The sequence below is a fragment of the Cydia amplana genome, chromosome Z (assembly GCF_948474715.1).
Source record: "Cydia amplana chromosome Z, ilCydAmpl1.1, whole genome shotgun sequence".
Taxonomy (NCBI): Eukaryota; Metazoa; Arthropoda; class Insecta; order Lepidoptera; family Tortricidae; genus Cydia; species Cydia amplana.
In genome coordinates this window covers 32,034,358-32,058,755 of record NC_086096.1, presented here as the reverse complement: position 1 = coordinate 32,058,755, position 24,398 = coordinate 32,034,358, and the positions used below count along the sequence as shown (strand labels likewise).

At 37.3% G+C, this 24,398-nt stretch overlaps 1 protein-coding gene across 1 annotated transcript; it reads right to left on the bottom strand.

Moving 5' to 3' along the window:
- Window positions 1-2,256: 2,256 nt before the first annotated feature.
- On the bottom strand, window positions 2,257-13,117 carry LOC134661108 (carbohydrate sulfotransferase 4-like). The gene is made up of 4 exons (XM_063517055.1): window positions 12,207-13,117; window positions 11,017-11,196; window positions 4,924-5,140; window positions 2,257-2,388 (listed from the first exon to the last, which is right to left on the bottom strand). Exons 1-4 carry the CDS (start codon window positions 12,929-12,931, stop codon window positions 2,278-2,280), a joined length of 1,233 nt encoding a protein of 410 aa, XP_063373125.1. The 5' UTR covers window positions 12,932-13,117; the 3' UTR covers window positions 2,257-2,277.
- Window positions 13,118-24,398: the final 11,281 nt, after the last annotated feature.

Below are 24,398 nucleotides of genomic sequence, written 5' to 3'. Positions count from 1 at the left end.
CAGCTAGTCGAGTATTTTTACTACACCTCATGAAGAAAAGTGAAGTCAAATTAGCTCCCGCATCCCGACGAATACTATTGGCGCACCGCCACTATTAGGTACTGTGCAAGCAATTCTCAAAAACGTGTAATTTTGAGTCAATGTGAATATCTCGTAATATTACATATAAATATTACGAGGGCCCGGAATCGTCAGTTCGAAACTTCGGGGTTTTGATATCGACGATCGTATTTATCTCATGGACGGAGATCATTCAGCTTTCTTTATCATTTGATCCGACGCGGACAAGCGTGTGCCAGACAAAGTAGTAATTACTTGTTATTTCACTAAGTGTTTAATAAAGTAAGCACTTAGTGAGTTGGTGTTTCGAGTAGCGTAACCGAATATTCTCTAGTTTGAAAAGCCACAATATTAATGTAAACGTATCACACTAGGCGCGCGTAAAACGCGCCCGCCCGTCCCCTGTCTAACGTTACTGGCCGATCGAAGCCACTTGTTCGTACAATAACGCTCGTCTAACTATAATACAGTGTCTAAACTGGAAGCATTAACAATTCGTCAATTCCGTGAGTGCTAATGCCTAAGCTTATTCATAATTAAAATGCATTAAGTAGAAGAGACAAAAATTGCTCGTACACATGTACTTGTATACATTGCTTTTATCTATATTACCATATTTATTAATCAAGCAATTTTGACCTCTCGTAATTTAAATGGTCCATCTTTTACATTTGGATATAACGACACACCGAGGTGTTGTACACAACCTGAGCTCACTAATTACATCTAACATTACTTCATGACATTACTGGAGTCGATTTTAAAGCGCAACCATTCTACTGAGCTAAATTTGTTAGAATAATATTTGGAAGAGTAAGGACTAACGCTGGAAATGCATTCAGTCTTGAGAAAACATAAGTATGAATGGCGTTGAGTGCCCGTTACATACGTTAGATTCATGGAACCAACCGAAAATGTTCAACATGTTTAACCCTGTCCCAATCATCTGCAGATAAATAATAGGAAAACTAACTCACTGTTAGCATTACCCAACCGCTACATTCACACCTGACCGCTATTTACTTGCTCATATCCTGTTTCCATCAAGACATCATTTTATTCGCTTAGTTAGTTACTGGTGTGTATGTACTTCGGCACAAACTAAAGTGTCCTAAAAAATATTATTTTAGACGGTTTAGTAATACTGGTATAGTAATGAGAACTACTATTTTTGTTAAAAGTAAAATACCAATACATCTTAAGAAAAAAATTATGGATAATACGATCCTGCCGACAGTAACATATGGATGTCAATGTTGGTCTCTCACAACAAAAATAATAAAAAAACTGAGAACGTTCCAGCGAGCAGCTGAAAGATCAATGATGGGCATAAAACTAATAGATCGCATAAGAAGCTCAGAAATAAGAAAAATAACGAAAATTACGGATATAGTTCATACAGTATGTAAACTAAAATGGAGATGGGCAGGCCACATTGCTAGAGCAAATGACGGACGTTGGAGCGAACGGATCATACAGTGGTATCCAAAAGATGACAGGAAGAAAAGTACAAGAAATAGCGGCCAACAGAAGACGCGCTGGAAAGACGACGTAATAAAACTGGCAGGCACAACGTGGCAAAGAATAGCTAGAGACCGACACAAATGGCGTGATATGGAGGAGGCCTTTGCCCAAAACTGGGCGTCCAAACAAACCTAACATAGATTTGCTTAACCTTACTCTAATACTTAATAAAAATTAAATTCTGCACTAACTAAAACTAAATATTAAAAATTAAATATGTATGTAACTGGCACTAACTATCTAAGAAAGAAACTGTATAACGTTTGGAAATAAAGAGCTTTATTTTTTTTTTTTTTGTTACTTCGTTTTCTAGCTGACCATATTTGCAATAGCAACAATCTGGAATGTTCCTTCGTGAAAATTTCGTGGGTTTGATTGAATCACCTTCACTAAGAGAATGTTATTAGATATACTAGAATTTACAAATCAAAGAATAACTACAACATGTAAGTAAACCACAAAATTATAACTCAAAGACTTTTAGCACGTACACTAGATGTGCCTTTAGAAAACTAGTACTTGCTTTAGAGATATTTAGGGAAGACACCTGACTGAGATTTGCTTCAACATGACGCGCTTAACTAGGCCGGCGCTGCACCTTTCATTAAAACCCCACAACCCAACAAATAAAATTATACATTACTAATTTGTATAACAACAACGTGAGGATTATTCTTCATGGGCTACGTAATATCATTGTGTGATTGAGTATCTTTCTAAAGGGTAAAACTCTTTGCTAACCATGTGGGACTTGTTGTACGCCATGCGGTATCCCCACAGCTCCATAGCCTCCTTGCATGCCATCTGAAATTAAAAACACAAGTTATGTTGACATCAAACCCGTCATACTAATAATACTATCTGTATCTTTAGCGACTCTAATGACTATCGATCCCATCATCTCTAGCAAAACAATTGAGTTTTGGAAAATAATTATTATAAAACGTAAAAAGACACTGATGCCTAAGACTTAAAAGTTCGTAACCACACAATTGCCCAGCTGGATGCCAAATTTCAACTTGCTAGGTCATCTGGAAGTGGGTTAAGTTTTTGATGTTAGGTCAGTCAGTCAGAGAGAAAAATCCCTATTTTTATTAGATGTTTTGTTGTTGACACGACCGCTGCGTCGCCAGTTCTCTCCTTTTGACATCATTAGCAAACAATAAACATCGTCGTATTTCAACTAATTTACACAAAACCTTAACAAATTATACACCTACACTTTTCTCAAGGATCACTCTACTGACAAGTGAAAACCGCATGAAAATCCGTTCAATCGTTTTTGGGTTTATCGCGAACATACAGAAAGACAGACGCGGCGGCGGGTGACTTTGTTTTGAAAGGTATGATTTATTATTTAATTCATGACTAAAAAGTCAATTCCACCAGTCAACATGAGGTACAACTCAAAATTTTTATCAGTTTAATTTGCAACTTTGTGGATAATAAATTGCAAAGTTCTCATCAGATTTTGAAGAATAAAGTGAATAATATTATTATGTATAGGGTTCCCTTAATATTTGTAATTACATTTTATAGTAGGATTCTTATCGTGATCCTTCGGGTACGGAACCCTAAAACGTACCGGCAGTAAATGCGCTAACTGCAGTATTATGTGTAGCCTTGGGTCCAATACGACCGTTCTATGTTTAGATAATCGGTATAACCGCAGCTGCCGTTGTTGATGGTAATACTCATATCATTATCTCTCATAATTCCTAAGCAGATGGTTACAAGCGAAATAAAATTGAATAGTTTTTTATCTACATTATTACATATGTCACTTTACGAATTAGCAGTGAAGACTGCATTACATCACTTCGTTACAGTGTATACAAACAATAATAAATTATGTAGGTATATGTCGGCAGCCGATCATAAAATCCACCAGATCGTGAAATTCCTAGGCATATCATAAAACATCGCCATTTCATGATTTGACTAAGTTTTGCCCAGATATATCATGTGACTTACAGGGTGACCACTTTTACTACAACCAAAATTCCCTGACTTTTCCCGGTTTCCCAGGCGTTTTTTCAAGTTTTTCCCTGACCATAATCTTAAATGTAATCAATATAAATTATAAATAATACGGCAGATCGATGAGAGCAAAGTATTCGTCGATATTCCTAGTAGCTACATTACCAGGCACATCGTACAGTACAGTTAGCAGTAGAAGTTGCTAAGCGGGCGAGGTGTTCAAAATTACCTTAATGCGCTCTTATTCTCTTAACAATAAAGTCGCGTCAAGATCATTTTGAACACCTCGCCCGCTTAGCAACTATTGCTGCTGACTGTACTTGTATGTTGATGGTGTTAGCTATGCTTGGAGGATATAATCAAACGGAGACGCCATGTCTGTAATTTTCTGTACAAAACAGTCTGCCGATTTTTGCGGGGGAGGGGAACGTCAAATGTATGCGTAACGTAAAAATAGCCATGTCAGATAAACGTCAGTCCATACATTGTGTATGACCGTTGGCCGCCTATTTTCGACAGAGGGGAAAGCCCGTTAATGGCTACTCCGTTTAGTTGTATCCTCCACGTAGCTATGTTTTCTGCGTGAATGCGTCATTAGCGTCATTAAAAAAAAAACAATCTTGAACGCATAATAATGAAGTTCTTGAGAAGAGAAGTGAACTACAAGAATTTAACCTCTAGCCGCCAAACCTTGCCAAGCAAAATGAAATTTTATTTTGTCAACACAAAGTTCAAATTAGAATGGAACAGGAGACCTTTTTATAGGTCTCTGGGCGGCTAGACGATAACTTTCGCTTGATAGTTTTGTTGTATGTAATTTAATGATCTGGCGGATTATACGATCGGCCGCCGACATTATACATATACACTGCACTAGAAATGTACGTAAATTGTGTCTGAGTAATCAAAAACATCTGGTAACAATAGCGGATCAGTTGGAAACCGACATCCGAACTGCAAAAAATTATGCCACAAAAGCACTCATTTGTATGAAAACAAAGGGTAAACTTAAACTTTTGATCGGTACTGTAAATATGTAATGTACTAGCACCATGTGCACTTTAAAATGTTATTAATTAGTTCAAAGTAGTTATTGTTCAGAACGGTCTTTCATCAGAACACGTCGCGAAACAATCTGAAGGTGTAGCTGCCTTTCCACTGAGGCAGAGATGAGCGGAGATGAGAGGAGTCAGCCAATACCATTGGTTGTCATTCACATATATCTTCTTCGCTCTGCTGGATGGGGCAATGCTATTGATGTATTTCTCTCATCTCCGCCTCAGTGGAAAGGCAGTCTCAGTATAGGAACTTGACAGTAAGCGTCAGGCTGATCCGTAGAGACCTGAACAGTTGGATTACCTGGATCTCCTCAACGTAGTCATAGTCCAGAACGCTCTTCCACCGGAACGGAACTTCACGGGACACTCTGAAAGTGGAGCTGACGCCAGCCACCTCGATGTTGGTGTGCGAGTGAAGGAACTCGTCGACGGCGGGCGTCAGGCTCAGCCCTAGGAACTTGAACAGCCGGAGCGTCGTGGTAGTGGGCTCCAAGGCCAATTCTTCGTAGCGCAGTACCCTGCAAAATGAACGACTTATCTTTTAGAATATAATAGCAAAGAATACAAAAGAAAAAGATGATATTATTCATAAAACTTTACGGGCCTGTTTTGGTTAAATTATGTTTTATCCCTTTCTTACAAATACATAAGTCAAAATGACAGATAATGACAAACGATTATTAGCTAATTGGTTTGTAGCGCGTTTATGAATAAGGGGGTTAATCTATGTACCAACAATTTGTTTGCCATCGGGCAATAAAGTCACCCATAATAATCTATATATATAAATGCACGTGTCCTGACTGATTGACTGACTGACTGACTGACTGACTGACTGACTGACTGACTCATCAACGTAGAGCCGAAACTACAAATGCTAGAAAGTTGAAATTTGGACCCTAGGTTGCATTTATAAAATGTATAAGAGCTAAGGAGCGATTTTGAGAAATTCAACCCCTAAGGGGGTTAAAAAGGGGATGAAAGTTTGTATGGGGTTCAAGTTTTATTTTGAGCTAGGAAATTGAAACTTTGTAAAAATGTACTATATTAAAAAACAAGAAAATTAATTTCTGCGTTTTCGAAAATTCATCCCCCAAGGTGGTGAAAAAGGGGTTGAAAGTTTATATGGAGATCAAATATTTTTGTGAGTGTTGGACTTGAAACTTTGTATATGGGGATATTATTATAAGACGGGAAAAGTAATTTCAGCGTTTTTGAAAATTCATCCCCTAACAGGGTTAAAAAGGGGTTGAAAGTTTGAATCCATTACAAATGCTTTGAAACTTCTTAGAAAGGCATAATAGCCGATGACAAAAAAAGTAATTGCGACGTTTGCGGTAATTCAACCTCTAAGGGGGTAAAAAAGGGGATGAAACGTTGTCCTGGGGTGCAAATTTTATTTTAAGCTAGGACCTTGAAACTTCGTAAAAAGGTATTAAATTAAAAAACAATAAAACTAATTTCAGCGTTTTTAAAAATTCATCCCCCAAGGTGGTAAAAAAGGGGTTGAAAATTTGTACGGAGATCAAATATTGTTGAGAGTGCGGGACTTGAATCTTTGTATTTGGGGATATTTTTAAAATACAGGAAAAGCTATTTCAGCGTTTTGTAAAATTCATCCCCTAACAGGGTTAAACAGGGGTTGAAAGATTGAATCCATTACAAATGCTTTGAAACTTCTTAGAAAGGCATAATAGCCGATGACAAAAAAAAGTAATTGCGACGTTTTAGGTAATTCAACCTCTAAGGGGGTAAAAAAGGGGACGAAACTTTGTCCTGGGGTGCAAATTTTATTTTAAGCTAGGACCTTGAAACTTCGTAAAAAGGTATTAAATTAAAAAACAAGAAAATTAATTTCTGCGTTTTCGAAAATTCATCCCCCAAGGTGGTGAAAAAGGGGTTGAAAGTTTGTATGGAGATCAAATATTTTTGTGAGTGTTGGACTTGAAACTTTGTATATGGGGATATTATTATAAGACAGGAAAAGCAATTTCAGCGTTTTTGAAAATTCATCCCCTAACAGGGTTAAACAGGGGTTGAAAGATTGAATCCATTACAAATGCTTTGAAACTTCTTAGAAAGGCATAATAGCCGATGACAAAAAAAAGTAATTGCGACGTTTTAGGTAATTTAACCTCTAAGGGGGTAAAAAAGGGGATGAAAATTTGGCCTGGGGTGCAAATTTTATTTTAAGCTAGGACCTTGAAACTTCGTAAAAAGGTATTAAATTAAAAAACAAGAAAACTAATTTCAGCGTTTTAAAAAATTCATCCCCCAAGGTGGTAAAAAAGGGGTTGAAAATTTGTACGGAGATCAAATATTTTTGAGAGTGCGGGACTTGAATCTTTGTATTTGGGGATATTATTAAAATAAAGGAAAAGTAATTTCAGTGTTTTGTAAAATTCATCCCCTAACAGGGTTAAACAGGGGTTGAAAGTTTGAATCCATTACAAATGCTTTGAAACTTCTTAGAAAGGCATAATAGCCTATAACAAAAAAAGTAATTGCAACGTTTTTGGAAATACAACCCCTAAGGGGGTTAAAAAAGGGATGAAAGTTCGTCTTAGGGTGCAAATTTTATTTTAAGCTACGAACTTGAAACTTTGCAAAAAGGTATTGAATTAAGATACAAGAAAAGAAATTTCAGCTTTTTTAAAAATTCATCCCCCAAGGTGGTAAAACATGGGGTTGAAAATTTGTACGGATATCAAATATTTTTGAGAGTGCGGGACTTGAATCTTTGTATTTGGGGATATTATTAGAAGACAGGTTAAGTTATTTCAGCGTTTTGTAAAATTCATCCCCTAACAGGGTTAAAAAGGGGTTGAAAGTTTGTATGGATATCAAACATTTTTTCGAACGCGGGACTTGAATCTTTGTATTTCGGGATATTATTAAAATACAGGAAAATAATTTCAGCGTTTTGTATAATTCATCCCCTAACAGGGTTAAACAGGGGTTGAAAGTTTGAATCCATTACAAATGCTTTGAAACTTCTTAGAAAGGCATAATAGCCGATTACAAAAAAAAAGTAATTGCAACGTTTTTGGAAATTCAACCCCTAAGGGGGTTAAAAAGGGGATGAAAGTTCGTCTTAGGGTGCAAATTTTATTTTAAGCTAGGAACTTGAAACTCTGCAAAAAGGTATTGAATTAAGATACAAGAAACAAAATTTCAGCGTTTTTAAAAATTCATCCCCCAAGGTGGTAAAACATGGGGTTGAAAATTTGTACGGATATCAAATATTTTTCAGAGTGCGAGACTTGAATCTTTGTATTTGGGGATATTATTAGAAGACAGGAAAAGTTATTTCAGCGTTTTGTAAATCCCCTAACAGGGTTAAAAAGGGGTTGAAATTTTGTATGGAGTTCAAATTTTATTTTAAGCTAGGAACTTGAAACTTCGTAAATATATATGTTATTAAAATGCAAGAAAACTAATTTCAGCGTTATTGAATATTCATCCCCTAAAGTGGTGACAAAGGGGTTGAAAGTTTGTATGGATATCAAACATTTTTTCGAACGCGGGACTTGAATCTTTGTATTTCGGGATATTATTAAAATACAGGGAAAGTAATTTCAGCGTTTTGTAAAATTCATCCCCTAACAGGGTTAAACAGGGGTTGAATGTTTGAATCCATTACAAATGCTTTGAAACTTCTTAGAAAGGCATAATAGCCGATTACAAAAAAAGTAATTGCAACGTTTTTGGAAATTCAACCCCTAAGGGGGTTAAAAAGGGGATGAAAGTTCGTCTTAGGGTGCAAATTTTATTTAAAGCTAGGAACTTGAAACTTCGTAAATAGGTAATTAGGTAGTAGGTTTTATTAAATAGAGGACATGAAAATCTTCTAAGGGGGTTTAGAGGGATTACATCGAGGACAATTTTATTCAGTTAGGGGCTTGAAACTTCGTAGGTTGTGAAAGACAAGTCTCATGCGTCGTATAATATTAATAATTAAGAAATGATTAACCGTCCTACCGCAATCTCTTGCTGCATAATGTTCTAAGCTAATGTAGAATATATAACCACCAATATACAAATCCACGCGTACGAAGTCGCGGGCAACAGCTAGTAATGTATAACTATTTTTAGTCCTTACACAAATAATCTATAATTATACAAACCTCATTTAGAGGCAGATAATCGATCCGTATGCTATCTTTAGAATGTCGTACTAAATCATTAGTCATTATTTTGTCGTACAAACACAGTTAGGTACATTGTTCACCAAATTTAATCGATTCGGTATCTACATATGTACTCGTATGGAGTAGTACATCACTATGTACTGTTGTCTGTACGTACTGTTTGTATATACAGTTTTCGAAGGCTTACTCGTTTATCATTTAAAATGGTTTACAATTTCGCTAGAATGTAGATAGTTATAGTACATTGTGCAACAGGGGGTTAAGTAAAATATTGGAAACGAGGGTTTTAATTCACGACAGCCACAGGCAATAATTCTCAAATACGGTGATATTTGAAACATTCGTCTGCCATATTGTCATTTTTTGACATGTTAGGCATCGAAGGCTGTGTAATGAAAATCGTGTAAAAATATTTCAAATTATAAACAAAAATGTTAAATTAAAAAACGTCAGTTACCTATTTTAATATCTGGAAAGCTCGGAGAACATATCAAAACTCAAAAATGCTCGTTTTTCCAGAGATAAGACCTAGCTAGATCCTAGATCGACTTTCCCCCCGAAAACCCCCATATAGTAAATTTCATCGAAATCGTTAGAGCCGTTTCCGAGATCCTAGATATATACAAGAATTGCTCGTTTAAAGGTATAAGATAACGCTATAACTCCCTAGGGAGTTATACCTTTTTTTTTTCACAATCCATGACTCCCTCGGGATTCTCGGGAACAATATAGGCCTTAGTCCTTTAGTACACCTGTATGAAATAAGATCTTTTTCGAGCAAGTGTGATGAAAAGTAACCTAATTTAACCTAGGTTAGATTATAAACTAACGGGTGCACATCTTACGGTATCGATATATGAGGCAAATTGTTTCAACCTTGGATTTGTAAACACTCCTCGGTGCTGCTAATATTATGTTAGAATATCATTCCATACGTGAACCACTCAACACACACAACACACAAACCACCTGCAGTTAATACACACTGATTTAAACTTTCACGATTTTTACACATTATTAGGGTTCCGTAGCCAAATGGCAAAAAACGGAACCCTTATAGATTCGTCATGTCTGTCTGTCTGTCTGTCTGTCTGTCTGTCTGTCCGTCTGTCCGTCTGTCTGTCCGTCCGTATGTCACAGCCACTTTTCTCCGAAACTATAAGAACTATACTGTTGAAACTTGGTAAGTAGATGTATTCTGTGAACCGCATTAAGATTTTCACACAAAAATAGAAAAAAAAAATTTTTGGGGTTCCCCATACTTCGAACTGAAACTCAAAATTTTTTTTTACATCAAACCCATACGTGTGGTGTATCTATGGATAGGTCTTCAAAAATGATATTGAGGTTTCTAATATCATTTTTTTCTAAACTGAATAGTTTGCGCGAGAGACACTTCCAAAGTGGTAAAATGTGTCCCCCCCCCCTGTAACTTCTAAAATAAGAGAATGATAAAACTAAAAAAAATATATGATGTACATTACCATGTAAACTTCCACCGAAAATTGGTTTTAACGAGATCTAGTAAGTAGTTTTTTTTTATACGTCATAAATCGCCTAAGTACGGAACCCTTCATGGGCGAGTCCGACTCGCACTTGGCCGCTTTTAATTATTGGTCTTCTCCGAGACCACGGGGACAACGCCGTCCTCGAGAAGTCGGAGGTAAATCTTAAAACTTAGATACGCGATTAAGTCCCGTTGTACAATTTAATCACCTGCAGTTATTCCCACACGGAGACGAGACGAACGAAGTGGTGAGGACATGTATGTACAAATCTTGCCCATTTATTGTTCTTTGGGTGATGATGATGGTTTCCTTTTATCCCTCATCAGGGACATAGAGCTCTCAGAAGCAATTTTCATTGTTATTAGGATATTTGAAATTAAAAAGAAACTGTTTTTTGTGACAACCCATTAAACATTAAAAAATGTTTGGTATAAGAACGCAAATGCCTTATTATGCGGAAACTCCGCTTTCATATACCAATTATTTACTTACCAACGCAAAGTATGACAAAAATGGCTTGGACTTGGTCAAAGAGCAATCTGCTTCCAAATTCGAGAATGTGGTTCCTACCTAGATAACCTCTAAAGTCTAAACGATACATTATACTTTGCAATTTTTGATACTTATTTATGAAATATAAATGTATTTACTAGCTAGCTAGCATAGGGACTATAGCCCTAGTAGTGTTGTGGTAGAAGACCACTGCTGCATGTAGTGTGGTGATGTAAGACTTACATGAGCCTGTTTGGATATTGCTGCTGCAGTCTTCCTGCAGCGACATAATCACTTATCATATCAGCGCAGAGCAATTCGGGCTGCCAGCAGTCCGGAGCTGGTTGGCAGAAGCCGCGGTGCTGCCTTGACTGCATGACCCCACGTGGGTCGCGGATCAACAGCACCACTTTTACATTAAGCCTGAAACAAGAGTAAACAAATTTTTTGTATAAACTGCCTAAGAAGATTCTCACTAATCCAGCACTAATGCTCACACAAGAGCCGGATTACTGGAATTTTGATGTGTTTTATGATGTTGTAGCAATACACTAACTAAAATACTAAATTCAAAGAATATTCTGTTATCTGGATTTTAGGCATTTAAAAACAGATTCAACAGTGATAATGTAAGCGCACAATCGCATATAGTAAATTTGGATGTAGAATGATCACTTGAACCCTAATTTTAGTGCTGGATTACTGGGTGTACCAGACCATCAAAGTGGATTTCACTCTATTAATAGTAATTAGGTACATGAGGAAAGGAAGTAATTCGAGATATGCCTGTAATTCATTTGGGTAATTCATAATAATTTCATCAGTTTTTATTACTTTAAATTTCTTTATCATACATTATTACTGTGACAAGAATACTTTGAAAAGGATTCTCAAAACAATTTAGTTTTTTGCTCAACATGTGGGTTATTGGCATATCTATTGTTTGCATACATGATAATGCCAAGTGAGGCTGCATTAGCATAACTCAACTGTACAGTTATTTTAACAATGGGTTTGGCTACTTAACCATTGTATTGAATTATACGAACGGGTCTACCGTGATATAACCATTCTTAACCATTGTTGGGAGATTATAAGACTACTTTATTTTGACAATAAGGAATTTTATATCATAGTATACCTAGTATACTTTATTATGGCAGAGTAAACTCTTTTTACTCAGGTAACCGAAGATTACTGTTTAGTTTTGAATAAATAATTATTAGGTGCAAGCAAAGCTTTAAAAGTAATTACTTAATTCTTCTGTTAGACCAGGGGCTCGTTTCTCAAAAGCTTGTAACATATAATACAAGTGGATGTCACTTTTTGATAGCTTTTGTTAAAAAGGGACTTCCACTTGTATTACAAGTTACAAGCTTTTGAGGAACGGGCCCCTGTTATTTAGATTATAATGCATAAAAACTGAAACTTACTCATGGTCTTCCAGAATGTCCCGCACCAATCGTAGCCGCAGCCGCACAATCTTCATACTTTGGAAAGGGAACAATCTACAAAACCTAGAAGTGAATTCAGCATCAAAACACAGTTCTTTCTTATATTTACAGTGGTCCCATAATCTCGTGTTGTGGCTGAACTGGTGCCAGTGACTCTTCCCGTATGTAAAATAGTCTTCCATGTCTTTAAAGTCACAGTTGAGCATGCCCTTGATAGTGCTTAATGCTTTGTCTGCCTGTGGTGGGCCTCTGATCTGTATTATCTCGTAGCTCAAAAATGGCTCATAGTGGTAGAAATTTCCAGGCACTGCATTCAAAATATCACCCAAAAACGTTGTGCCAGACCTCCATGTCGATATGATGACGCTCCTCAAAGGCTTACCCCCCGATTCCAAGAGTAAGTTCTCCAGTTTTTTTGCCCCTGAATGTGTTAAATTGTAATTTGATAACTCAAGTTTAATTTTTCCTCTAGTCTTCTCCAATATTTTGTCAATGTTCGGTGACCCGTCGTAAGGGTTCGTCGGAATGGGCTGCGGAAATAGTTCTTCTCCATCCTCAATCCTGAAGAAGTTCCTAATATTCCTGCGACTCTCTGGGTACGGACGGTTATTCGCGTTATCTGTATATCGACTTCCAGCAAGAATTAACAAAACACTGAGGCCGAATGCGAAACATATCGAATAAAAGTTTACTCTCCGCAGCATTACGATGTAAACAGGTGTAAAGAGAACGCTGACTAACTGTAAGGGCAGGTATATGTTTAGAACACGAGCACTACCAAGACGCACTCACTATCATTGTTTTGAAGTCTTTGGGTGCATTATAATCATAATTCTTGGCTACTTGTTTCTGCGGAAACACCGCAATGCACCCCCAGCGCCATTTTGAATAAAGTGCAGGGCTGCCAGTACATACTTTTTGATTATACGATCCAGTGCCTGCAATTATACGAAATTCGGTTGCATTATACGAGAACACAATTAAAAAGAACGATTAATATTAAATTTATATTTTAAAAATTGGGGTCTTACCGGGTTACCGCGAAGACCGAAATTTGCAAATTGTGGGAGTCTTTCTCTTTTACTCCAATGAAGGCGTCTTGTAATCTTCGATTTTTGCAATTATAGCCCTGACGTTGACGTACGGTTCCATTAAATTGTATAACAGTATCGACACACTGTTTTTTGAAGTATTGTCAGTAGTTTGACATCGGTGTTTTTTTTTTTCGTATACAATTATACCGATTGACCACCTATACGAGATATATACGAAAAAAATTCCATTATACGAATTTCGTATCCAATTCTACGATCTGGCAGCCCTGATAAAGTGACGTAGCGTGGATAGACGTCCAAATGTCAAGTTTTTTTTTAATCAATGTGACTAATATGCACACTGACAACCACCGATGAGCCAAAATGTTGTGGAACTGTCCAAAAACTTTAAATGAATAATTTATTTAAGTACGTGATTTATCACTTTCTTAGATTATTATGGTAAATATACAACGACTTTAAACACACTGCCTTTAATACTAGCTTTACTAACAATTTTCACGTCTACACGTCTATGAATCAACAACGTGAATGTCTTGTGAAATAGTCGCTATAGTGCTAAGTTTTTATTCGTACCTATACATTTGTGCAATGTAATAAGAGCAATACCTATGACCAAAACAAAACATAAACATGCATTTTACGAGCAAATATGATGAAAAATATATACTCTACGTCAATGTTTTCATCATATTATATTTGCTCGTAAAATGTTTATGTTTTGTTTTCGTTAACAACTTTGGTCATAGGTATCGCTCTTATTATGGATGAAAAATATTGATATTTTCATGACATGACATGAACATGCCACAAATAATTGGGCCCGGCCCCATACATTCCACGACTCTACTCTTTCCGCACAGACTATGATATTCCTACTTTGCTGCCTAATTAGAGTAGGTAAGTAGGTACAGTGAGCTGCGAAATTGCATGGAGAAATTGTGAAAGAATTATTTGATAAAGTCTCCATGCACTTTTGCGGCTTTGCAGTGCATAATTATAAATAGTGCATAGGTAGGTACTTATTATAGTTATTAAGTAAGTATCCATCGTATTTTCACGGCCACATTATGTGGGGTGCAGTGTCGTCACAACCTGTTTTTCTTTTCCATTCTCCTCTATCTTGCGTGACCTCAGCACTCCTTTCTTTCTCGTTTCTCTTTCACACAATCCATCCATCGTTTTTGGATGCTCTCGGTCGAGAAAACACGACGGAAAACAATTATGCACTACATCGGTATCGGTACATACTTACCTATTATATTAGCCAGTACCCGTACTACTACGGGACTTTTGTCATATTTTGTAACGGATTCTTTGCTACGCTAATTTTAATAAAATAAACAGATAGCAATCATTTCACATGACTACATGCAAATCATATATATGTACCTACAGACAGCTTAGTAAGCAGAATAATGCCCTCCTAGCTTCCTATATACTCAAGCTTATAGCCTTGAAAAACAATACACTCCTTTTTTTGGGCAGTCGTGTAATAAAATAAGGTGGATGTAGGACATGCTTGCCGTGGCTATCCTAAGAGTCGAGTCGAGGGCTCGACGGTCTCCGCCTGAGGTTCACAGTGTTCGTTCTGACACGAATACGAACCCGGGGAATGCGAATATTGGTACGAACACGGGGTTGAAAGTGTTGAAACCCCAGCTCGTACCAATGAGTTTTTCTAAACTATACTTAGTGTTATGTACGAAATGTTATTTGATATTTACCAGTTGCTTTACGGTGAAGGAAAACATCGTGAGGAAACCGGACTAATCCCAATAAGGCCTAGTTTCCCCTTCGAGTTGGAAGGTCCTCAGTCGCTTTCGTAAAAACTAGTGGGATTAAATAGTTAGTTTATATAAGTTGTCAAGCGGACCCCATCAGGCTCCCATGAGCCGTGGCAAAATGCCGGGATAACGCGAGGAAAAAAAAGACCTAACACGAATAGAAATAGGTTAAATAATTACAAGACATGGCCTTGGATATAAAAGTTGTCATGTTCCATGGCCAATTTTGACTTCAGAAGATTTTAACTTTATTAAAGTAAGTGCATTTTCTTTTGACCACGGATTTATTAATTACAATGTAAGTAATTGTGTTGACGACACAGCATGCTTTACGATTTGCTAATATTAATTTAATCCATAACATGAAGCAATCCATTACGATGATTTTAATTCAAGGAAAATCTTTGTAAATAACAAATCTGTGTACCTATTTGCAATCGTTTATCGTGATGGAGCTCGCTTGATCATCGCTTATTCATTAATGGCCATGGCCGCAACCTTCGGGGAGGTAATGACCATTTACCTACTGGATTTTTTATAAGGTTTATAAGTTATAAGACGCATTAACTCAACCGGTTCACTCTACCACACTCCTCACTTCACTTACTTACGTCTTATACGCACAGAACTATATCTTATACGTTATGTGCGTGCGGCGGTGCGTGAACAAAACCACAACGATATGTTAAAGCTACAAAATTTTACTCTGTGATAGGCACTAGACAAATTACACTATTCTTAAAATCTTTAACCATTTTGAAGGGATAGCTCTCCGTATTATTAATGTAGTAGCTGATCCGTGTCATCTTATAGGAAGGCATATAGGTACAACAAATAAGAAAAAAATCTAGACTAGAGATTTCAATTTAGGTAGGTACTTTGGCAAATTTATTAAAATATTGAGAGAAACAAGACATCGTCAACAATTTAAATCCATAAATATAAAAGCACAAACGTTTTAATCGATTTTATCATATGTCATATACCAACACCAAAGAGAATACAGATATAGAGAGTTCTTGTCATGCATGGTAAATTATGTAGCCGCAGTATATTTTCCTGCCATCTTTCGAATGAAGTGCAACCTTTGGCCTAGTCTCGAGTAGATGGCGACACTTTTTGATATTTAACAAATTTAGCAATCCGCCTCTGTGTATTTCAAATTCTCTTTGCCTGCACTAATACCTAATCTGTTAACATCAAAAATATAGTTCCGGTCAGGACAAAGGCACAAAATATGTAAGTGTCCAAGGTGGCTAGCATGTCGGCATGATAATGCTGAAGTTCGTGTCAAAAATTGTAACTCTAATTTGTAGCTTCCGGACTGAATTTTGAAGAAAATAGTCATCTCGGTACCTACTGAGTTAGGGCCACACTTTGTAACCAACGATGTGGAACTTGCCAATAGTTTCGCCCAAGAAAAACCACAATCCAACTTCGGTTCCGACGAGGAACAAAAGCCAAGCTTGCTTCACAGTGAGGTTTTTGTGTCCTTTAGATCTTATAAACTCTGTAACCATATTGATCTCCTCTTTGAGTTTCTGGAAAACGTAAATAACGACCAAATTAACATCGGCTATCGGGTCGGGGCAAATATAATTAATACCTAATAATATATTCCGCTTTTCGCATGGTCATAATATTTGTTCTCACCAGTAGGTATATACATAGGACCACGCGGCAGAACTACCTACCTACTTATAGGTACTCATTAGGTACAAAATAATAGTTGTTTAAAAAAAACCTGCCAAATGTGAGTTAGAAACTATTTTTTTTAAGTGTACCTACCTAAGTTCAATACAATAAAATAATCGATGATCGCGTTGTACGAGTATGTACCAATCTAAATCAGTGGTAAGAAGTTATTCAAACCTTCAGTTCACCTGTAGATGCCGGGGGTGCCATTTCTAACGTGTAATATCCTTTGGCTACTCGCATTTTTGCTGCCAGCTCTGACTTCGCCGCGCGCTCCGCCTTCTCTGTAGTACCAAAATATTTGTAAGAGGTACCTATTACCAGTCAGTGTGGAAGGTTCACTATTAACTAAAGTTCAAGGTCAAGACTAAGAGTTTGGTTTTCTCTGAAAGTATTCCTGTAAATCTCTGGGAATGTAAGATGTTATAATGTACCTAGCAGGTAAGTACTTAAGTATTTACGAGTACTAGGTACTTTAAACATGTATATAACTGGCCTTGGGGACTACTTATAACGAACAACAAAATTAGATAATGAATTGTCTCTATCTCAGTTGCTTTCACTTAATAAAATTGAAGAGACAATGATGAAGATCCAGTACCTAATTTCAGATCGCGAATAAACCCATCATGATCAGGGCTATAACCGCGAAAATCGAAGTTCGCAAATTGCGGGCTTTTTTCTTTGTCACTCTAATTACGCCTTAATTGGAGTAAAAGAGAAAGATCCCCGCAATTTGCGAAAAACGGTTTTCGCGGTAGCCCCTCAGAACATGATGTACTATAAACTAAGCTTTGTTGGTAATTTTCTCGTACAGTCACCACACGGGATTGTTATGCCATTTAGGGTTCTTGCTAAATTGGAAATTCTATAGCGTAAGTATTGAACAACCAATTTAGCTAGGACATGGCGCAACAATCGCACAGCGTGATGGTACATTGCTGGTAAGAGGAGCAAAAGGAAAATTTACCTGATAGGTATCAAAACCAGCTGAAATTTTGCACACCCAAACAGATACGTACCTACATACGAGTACTATCATTATTTTTATTTCTACTTTCGCTTAGTGTAAGGCCTGAGTGGACGCTCGAATTGGGCGTGCAGCGGGGCGGAGCGTGCGGCGTGCATGTTAAACAAATGCAAACGTATAGTAGCGGCCTAAGTGCACGCTGCTCAAATCACTTGTGAGCCCGACGCCACGCTGCACGCCCCGCCCCGCCGAACGCTCCGCTTCGAGCGTCTACTCAGGCCTCACACTTAAACTCCGGGTATTGACCAAATTACCATGCATTGTGTTACCTTACCTTTAATAAGCTCCATAAGTTGGCTTAATTTTCTGTTTCTTAAGGCTTCACCCTTGTACACTTCTGCTAGATCATAAACGATTTGCATGCGGGTTCCTAAAATAATAGGCGAAACTATTTAATCAATATATTAATATAATCACAACATATATAATAATAATAATAAATATTCTTTATTGTGCACCATACAATTAAAAATACAAAGAAATTAAATTCGGATTAAAAGCTTGGTAACAACAGGCGGTCTTATCGCTAAGAAGCGATCTCTTCCAGACAACCTTTCAGTAGCAGGAAACTAAGGACTTACAACATTGAACGGGTAGTGCCGATATACATTTAATAAAAAATAGAATTAAAATAAAAACAAGACGAAAACCATTACATACTTTAATATAATACATAAATACAAATATAATAAATACATATATACATACATATATAAAATATTATACAGGCATAAATAAAGGCAAAATTAAGGCAGCGAAAGGTAATGTGATTTTAAAAGAAATCTGAAAATGGGAAGGGATTGTGCACGTCTAATGTCTAATGGCAAAGCATTCCACAATCCACAACCGAACAGCACGAAAAGTAAAAGAGTTTATATAAAATTTTGATGAAGAAGATGGAGGAGCAAGGAGAAGTTTCTCCGCACACCGCACAGAAGAAAGATAGCTGAAACGCTGTTTAAGATATAGAGGGGTGGTGGGGCTGAAGAGAATATTATAAAGAAGAACCAGAATATGAGAGTTGCGGCGATGGCGAATAGGGAGCCACTTGAGCTGGGTGCGAAATTCAGAGACGTGGTCATATTTGCGTAAGCCAAATATGAACCTTATATATCTGTTCCGCTTAAATATTAACAATCATCCATTATACAAATTTTATCCTCACATCCACGAACAACGAACAAACACAATACATAATGTATATATAGAGTCTGTTCGGAAAGAGAAGAGTCGTGGATTGTATTGGGCCCCATACATTCCAATATTCTTCTATTTCCGCACAGACTATCACATGCATACATAGGTATAGGCTCATCATAATCATATCATAACCCTCCCTTTTGGCATGATCGTAGTCGATAAAATAGTAGGTACCTATACGTGCTGGATGATTTTGGGATCGTGATCCAGAATGTCGAAATTAAACAAATTTCCCCATGCAATAAAATCAACCACAACATCTGAAAGAGTCAAGAGTGGACGAAACGCCCGCCCTATACACTCGCCAGAGGGTTATCAGTCTCATGGAAAAACTTGTTCTTGTATACGATGCAAGTGCGAAAAATAGGATATTCGAAACGAGTGGCGATAAATTCGACGCGAGTTGCAAATTATATATTCGCACATGTAGGTACAACGTTTTACAGTACATTATGGCCCTTTACATTTTCGACATAGGCACGTAAAGTGCTAATTCTCGCACTAGTGCGGTAAAGTAGCACCGTTATGTACTGTAAATCACTTTTATAATTCGGGATCACGACCTCAAATTAGCATAGCAAAGGTATGTGTCACATTACTCTTAATTGTGTTGAGGTTAAAGGAAAAACGTTGAAATAATTAATACTTACGAAATGATCCGACTATGGATTTCGCGTGTGCATACATACTAATTGCAACGGTGACAGATTTATTTATTCGTTTTTAAAATATAATTAAGTTTTTGAAACCACGCGACAGGGCTCAGTGAGACATTAATAAAACTATGAAGTCATACATAAGTCATATGTTAAGTTTTTTTTAGTTTATAGCAGGGGGGGGGACACTATTAATATCTTGATTAATATAGTTGGCGTCAGTAAAGATGGCGGACGACGGCGTCAATTTAGAAAGAAAGAAAAAGTGCGTAAAGTTGACCTCCGATTATGCAAACTCTTTGCAAAACAATTTTAAGGCATGAATACAACATTGAGAAGGTTGCATACCTAGTTTGTCAATACCTTTCTTTATTTATAATGTTGGTTACCTTAGCAACTGTTGTTAACTGTCACACTGTCAGACAAATTAAATGTCGTAAACAGATACGTATACGTTTTCTCGATTAAATTTAAAGTGTAACCGAGTAAAAATGGAGCAAGCATTAAACACGAAAATAGGGAGATTAGACTCCCAATATTTACAACACCTGGAGGCTTAAATTTTGAATAGTGCTCAAGACGAGGTTTAGATATTCTCGAAGTAAAAAATAAAAATTCCATAGTTTGCGCTCACTGCAAATAGCGATGAAAAAGACCTTTATAAGTTCGAAAATATAATAGCGCAATTTCAATTTTGTTCACGACAAACATGTCCTATGACATTCTGCAAAAAATCGTGGGGTTTGATTCCGCTAAAGACACGTAGGAGGAACTAGAGCGCATCTATGGGGGTACCTGCTTAGACAAGAGATAATCCATATGTATGCCTGAAATTCTTCAGTGTTTTAAAGAACATTACCCATGTGTTTTAAAGAATATTTGGAGCAAACTGTGTACGGAGCTACAGAGCGTGGCGTGGCGTATTACCCAAAATTCTCCTAATGTGACAATGATTGCAAAGAAATTTGATATTGAGTCAGAAGCTGCAAGCGGTGGCTTCCTGCTCATTATAAAATGTATGTACTATTTTGGTATACCAAATTGAAGCAATAAAATACATACTTTACTATTATGTTTTTGTATATTCATTCCACTTTTCAAACCATTTTCTACATAATATTAGGTCTACTTGGGCGGTTTACGAGTCATTTTTTTGTTTGATATCTTGTAATAAAAAATCTTTTATAAGTTAAGTACAAGAAATCAAACAAAAAATTGACTTCAAAACCGCCCAAGTAGACCTAATATTATGTGGGGCGAAAGTACACGTGTGGATGCATATATGTAGTTGTGGACGCACACATACATACATAGTTTCGGCGGACAATCAGAGATGGTGCTTTCAAATGAGTTTCCATAAAATGCTTCAAGAGGGCTCTCTTTACCTATATACTTACTTTACTCTTTAGTTTATAGTATCAATAATGTCATTTTTTATTGTCTGTGAAAACTTGTCAAAAAACAGTTAAAGGCGTTAAAGGCACAGCATTTATAAGTTACTCTATGGTTTACGATGGGTGCTAGTGCTGCACTCTGGCGGCAGAACATTGCAGTAATATATACCCCCTAAGCAAGTAAGTACCTATACTTTCTTTAGAGTTTCCACATGCGTACGCATGTGAGGGACAGAACATGGATAGAACATGCGACATGTTTTAACATTCTAATGTAAAACCAATTCAAGTAATCTATGTAATTTGGCCGGGTTCATTTCATTGTTGCCCACCAAGCTCAAAACCATCTCGGTCGGATATCTGCCCTCTCCCCGCCTCGTCTCCTCTGTATACATGTATTGTTATTAGTATTAGAGTCTGTGCCACAGAACATATTAAAGAGGTTAGAACGGCTATAGCGCGCAGTTAGTATCGGAACCGGTGTCGCCGCTCGTTCCTCTCCACATTTCCACATTTCTCGCGCAACGGTAGTAAAAACTTGTGTGCCTGGTGAATGGATACGCCTCCTTTAGACAGATTTGATATCTGGCTTCTTAATCTGAACGTTATTGTGGCGCAAAAGGCATGTTTACGTTTTTCGGTCAGCGCGGGCGAGTACTAGCATGCGAGCGTTTGCTCATAACCGGCGGCGACACGTACCCTGCTCGCATCGCCATTCTACTTGTTCTGTGGTCTGCGGAAAGAGAAGAGTCGTGGAATGTATTATGGGGCCCAATACATTCCACGACTCTTAGCTCTTTCCGAACAGACTCTACCTACGCGGGCTCATTTAGATGGTGCGAGAACTCGCATGCGAGTTTCATTACATTGCGTCATTCGATCGGTTGGCTGAATTTATGAAACCTCAGTGGTCCGCAATGTAACTAAAATGGTATACGAGTTCGCGCGCCGTCTCAATGAGCCCGCCTCATAATTTAAACAGACAACTGAAGTGTGTGAAAGGGCAGCGTATATTATAACATTTCATGAGTGCGAAACAGTCGAGACTACAAATGAAAAAGTGACCACTTTTGAGCTTGATAGCGGCCGCTAGCGGCCTCTTGTATGTCCCAAAACGCAAGGTTAATAGCTGCATTGAAGAGATATGACGGGGGGTTACCGGTGTGGTTACTTATATCATGAAATAATTATAAAAACTCAAAAATGCGCGTTTTTCCTGAGATTAAACTTGGCTACATATATTTTTGCCCCCGAAATATAATAATTCATGTAACATATAACAACTGGGAGACATATAAAAGCTCAAAAATTCGCGTTACAGGTACCACATATAAAAGCAAATTTCATCGAAATCGTTAAAGCCGTTTCCGAGATCTCCGAAATATATTATTTAAAGATAATATAACATCTGGGAGACCGCTTGCTACTACTAGCAAAACGTTATAGCCGGTTTCGAAATCCCCAAAATATAGGTACATATATTGTTTAAAGGTATTCTTATACCTTGTCGTAGACAGAAAAATAATCAGTAAAAACATTGCAAGTTAATTTATATAATATTTCCGATATAAAACATTGGTGAAATTATACATTCTTAAGTACACACAAACGATACCTACATAAAAGGAAGAGCAATTAACCATGTCGACGACGACGGCATGTGTCCTTTGTCCTTCATCAGCATCACTCTCCCGATCTTTAGGTACTGTCGTGCCGGATGTCACAGGGCCAGATGCTCTAAGGTGCTTTACTTTCAGAACTACAAAAAACATGTAATAAGTACTTCAAAATAAACATTTACAACCATTTTCCAACTCATGCCAATCTCATGCAGCTTATTTCTTTCCCTTCGGTGGATCTGGCTTCTTAGCCTCAGGTTTTTTGGCCTCAGGCTTTTTAGCCTCAGGCTTTTTGGCCTCAGGCTTTTTGGTCTCAGGTTTTTTGGTCTCAGGTTTTTTTGGATCGGGTTTTTTTGGGTCCGGTTTTGGAGCAGCTTTAGCTGCGGGTGCTGTTTTAGAATCAGCTTTTGCAGGTTCAGCTGATTTAGGCTTGGCTTGTTCTTCAACAGGTTTTGCTTTTACTGCTTGAGCTTTTGCTGCTTCAGCTTGTTTTGCTTTTTCAGCAGCTAAAGCTTTGGCCTTTTCTTCTGCCGCTAGTTTAGCTTCAGCGGCAGCTTTTTCTTGCTTGGCCTTAAGTGCCTCTTCTAAAGCTTTCTTCCTTTGAGCGGCAGCAGCGTCAATAGCAGCTACTGATGATCGCAGTAACGAAATCAAACCATTACTGATAGCAGCTGCAAGATTTTCTATTGTTTTTCCACCGACTCCGTGGAAAAACGATTGCGTCATTGGTGGTACCATTTCTACTTTGGCGTATTGCCATGCTTGGGAGACACATGGTTTTGCGGATTCGCATACTTCTTGAAAAGAAAAGACATTAATTTAGGACAGAAGTAGATATAATATCTAGGTTAATTTTTATAAAATAAATATTGTTGAGTTAAGACATAATATCTTCGATTAGACAGTAAGGGTACACGATTTTATGACACTAGCAGTTAGAAGAACCCGATGAAGAGCTTGAGGCTTTTCTTAATTTTTGATTTACTTTATCTAATTCTTTTTCTAGGTACTCTTTTTCTCCTTCTAACTGCTGATCTCGTAATACTCCCATTTTAGAAATTAATAAGTCTGTAGTTCTGGATATGCCATTTTCTAATTTTTCTACCACTATATTATCAACCATAGGACGAGCGGCAGTGCCGGCGAGCAGGTTTTTAGCGGAATACCACAAATTTGAAAAAGGTCCTCTCACGGTCTTTAGAGAAACTGCAACAAAACAAATTCTGGTTTATTTTCTTAACGCAGGACGCTCAAAAGTATCTGAACACACGTTATGCCTAGAATTTGAGTCGTGCTCAAGTATTTATGAGACCCTGATTCGCTCTGCTATTATTTGGTCGCAAGTATGGAAATCGTCAAAATATTTAAATCTTTGTTTTGCCACAGTTTCTGTAGTGGAGTAGCTAGTAAGTCAAGTTGTTTGTGAAACAAGTAAATTCAACATACTTAGGACTAAATCCAAGGCGATTCGCATTGGTCTGGCCATAACAATTTAGTTGTGAGGCGTTCCGGATTTTGATAAAAACTATGGGACTGCCATTGGTCTGTGATTGGTGTATTTTTGTTGACAGTGACAAAGGTGACGTTACATATATTATTTTCTTTTGAAAGAACACAAATAGTTTCGTTTTCAAATTATTAAAATGTGCAAAGGTTAGAGCATTTTTTTATACGTACCAAAAAAAACTATACTCATCCTTTTCTTTTGGGTGCTAGTACTAGTGTAAGACAAAGA

Coding starts and splice junctions, on each gene's coding strand:
- LOC134661108 (XM_063517055.1), bottom strand. CDS start 12,931: ATGCTGCGGAGAGTAAACTTTTATTCGATATGTTTCGCATTCGGCCTC. Junction 11,197..12,206: donor GACATTCTGGAAGACCATGA/GTAAGTTTCAGT, acceptor CTCTTGTTTCAG/GCTTAATGTAAAAGTGGTGC. Junction 5,141..11,016: donor CAATATCCAAACAGGCTCAT/GTAAGTCTTACA, acceptor TTCATTTTGCAG/GGTACTGCGCTACGAAGAAT.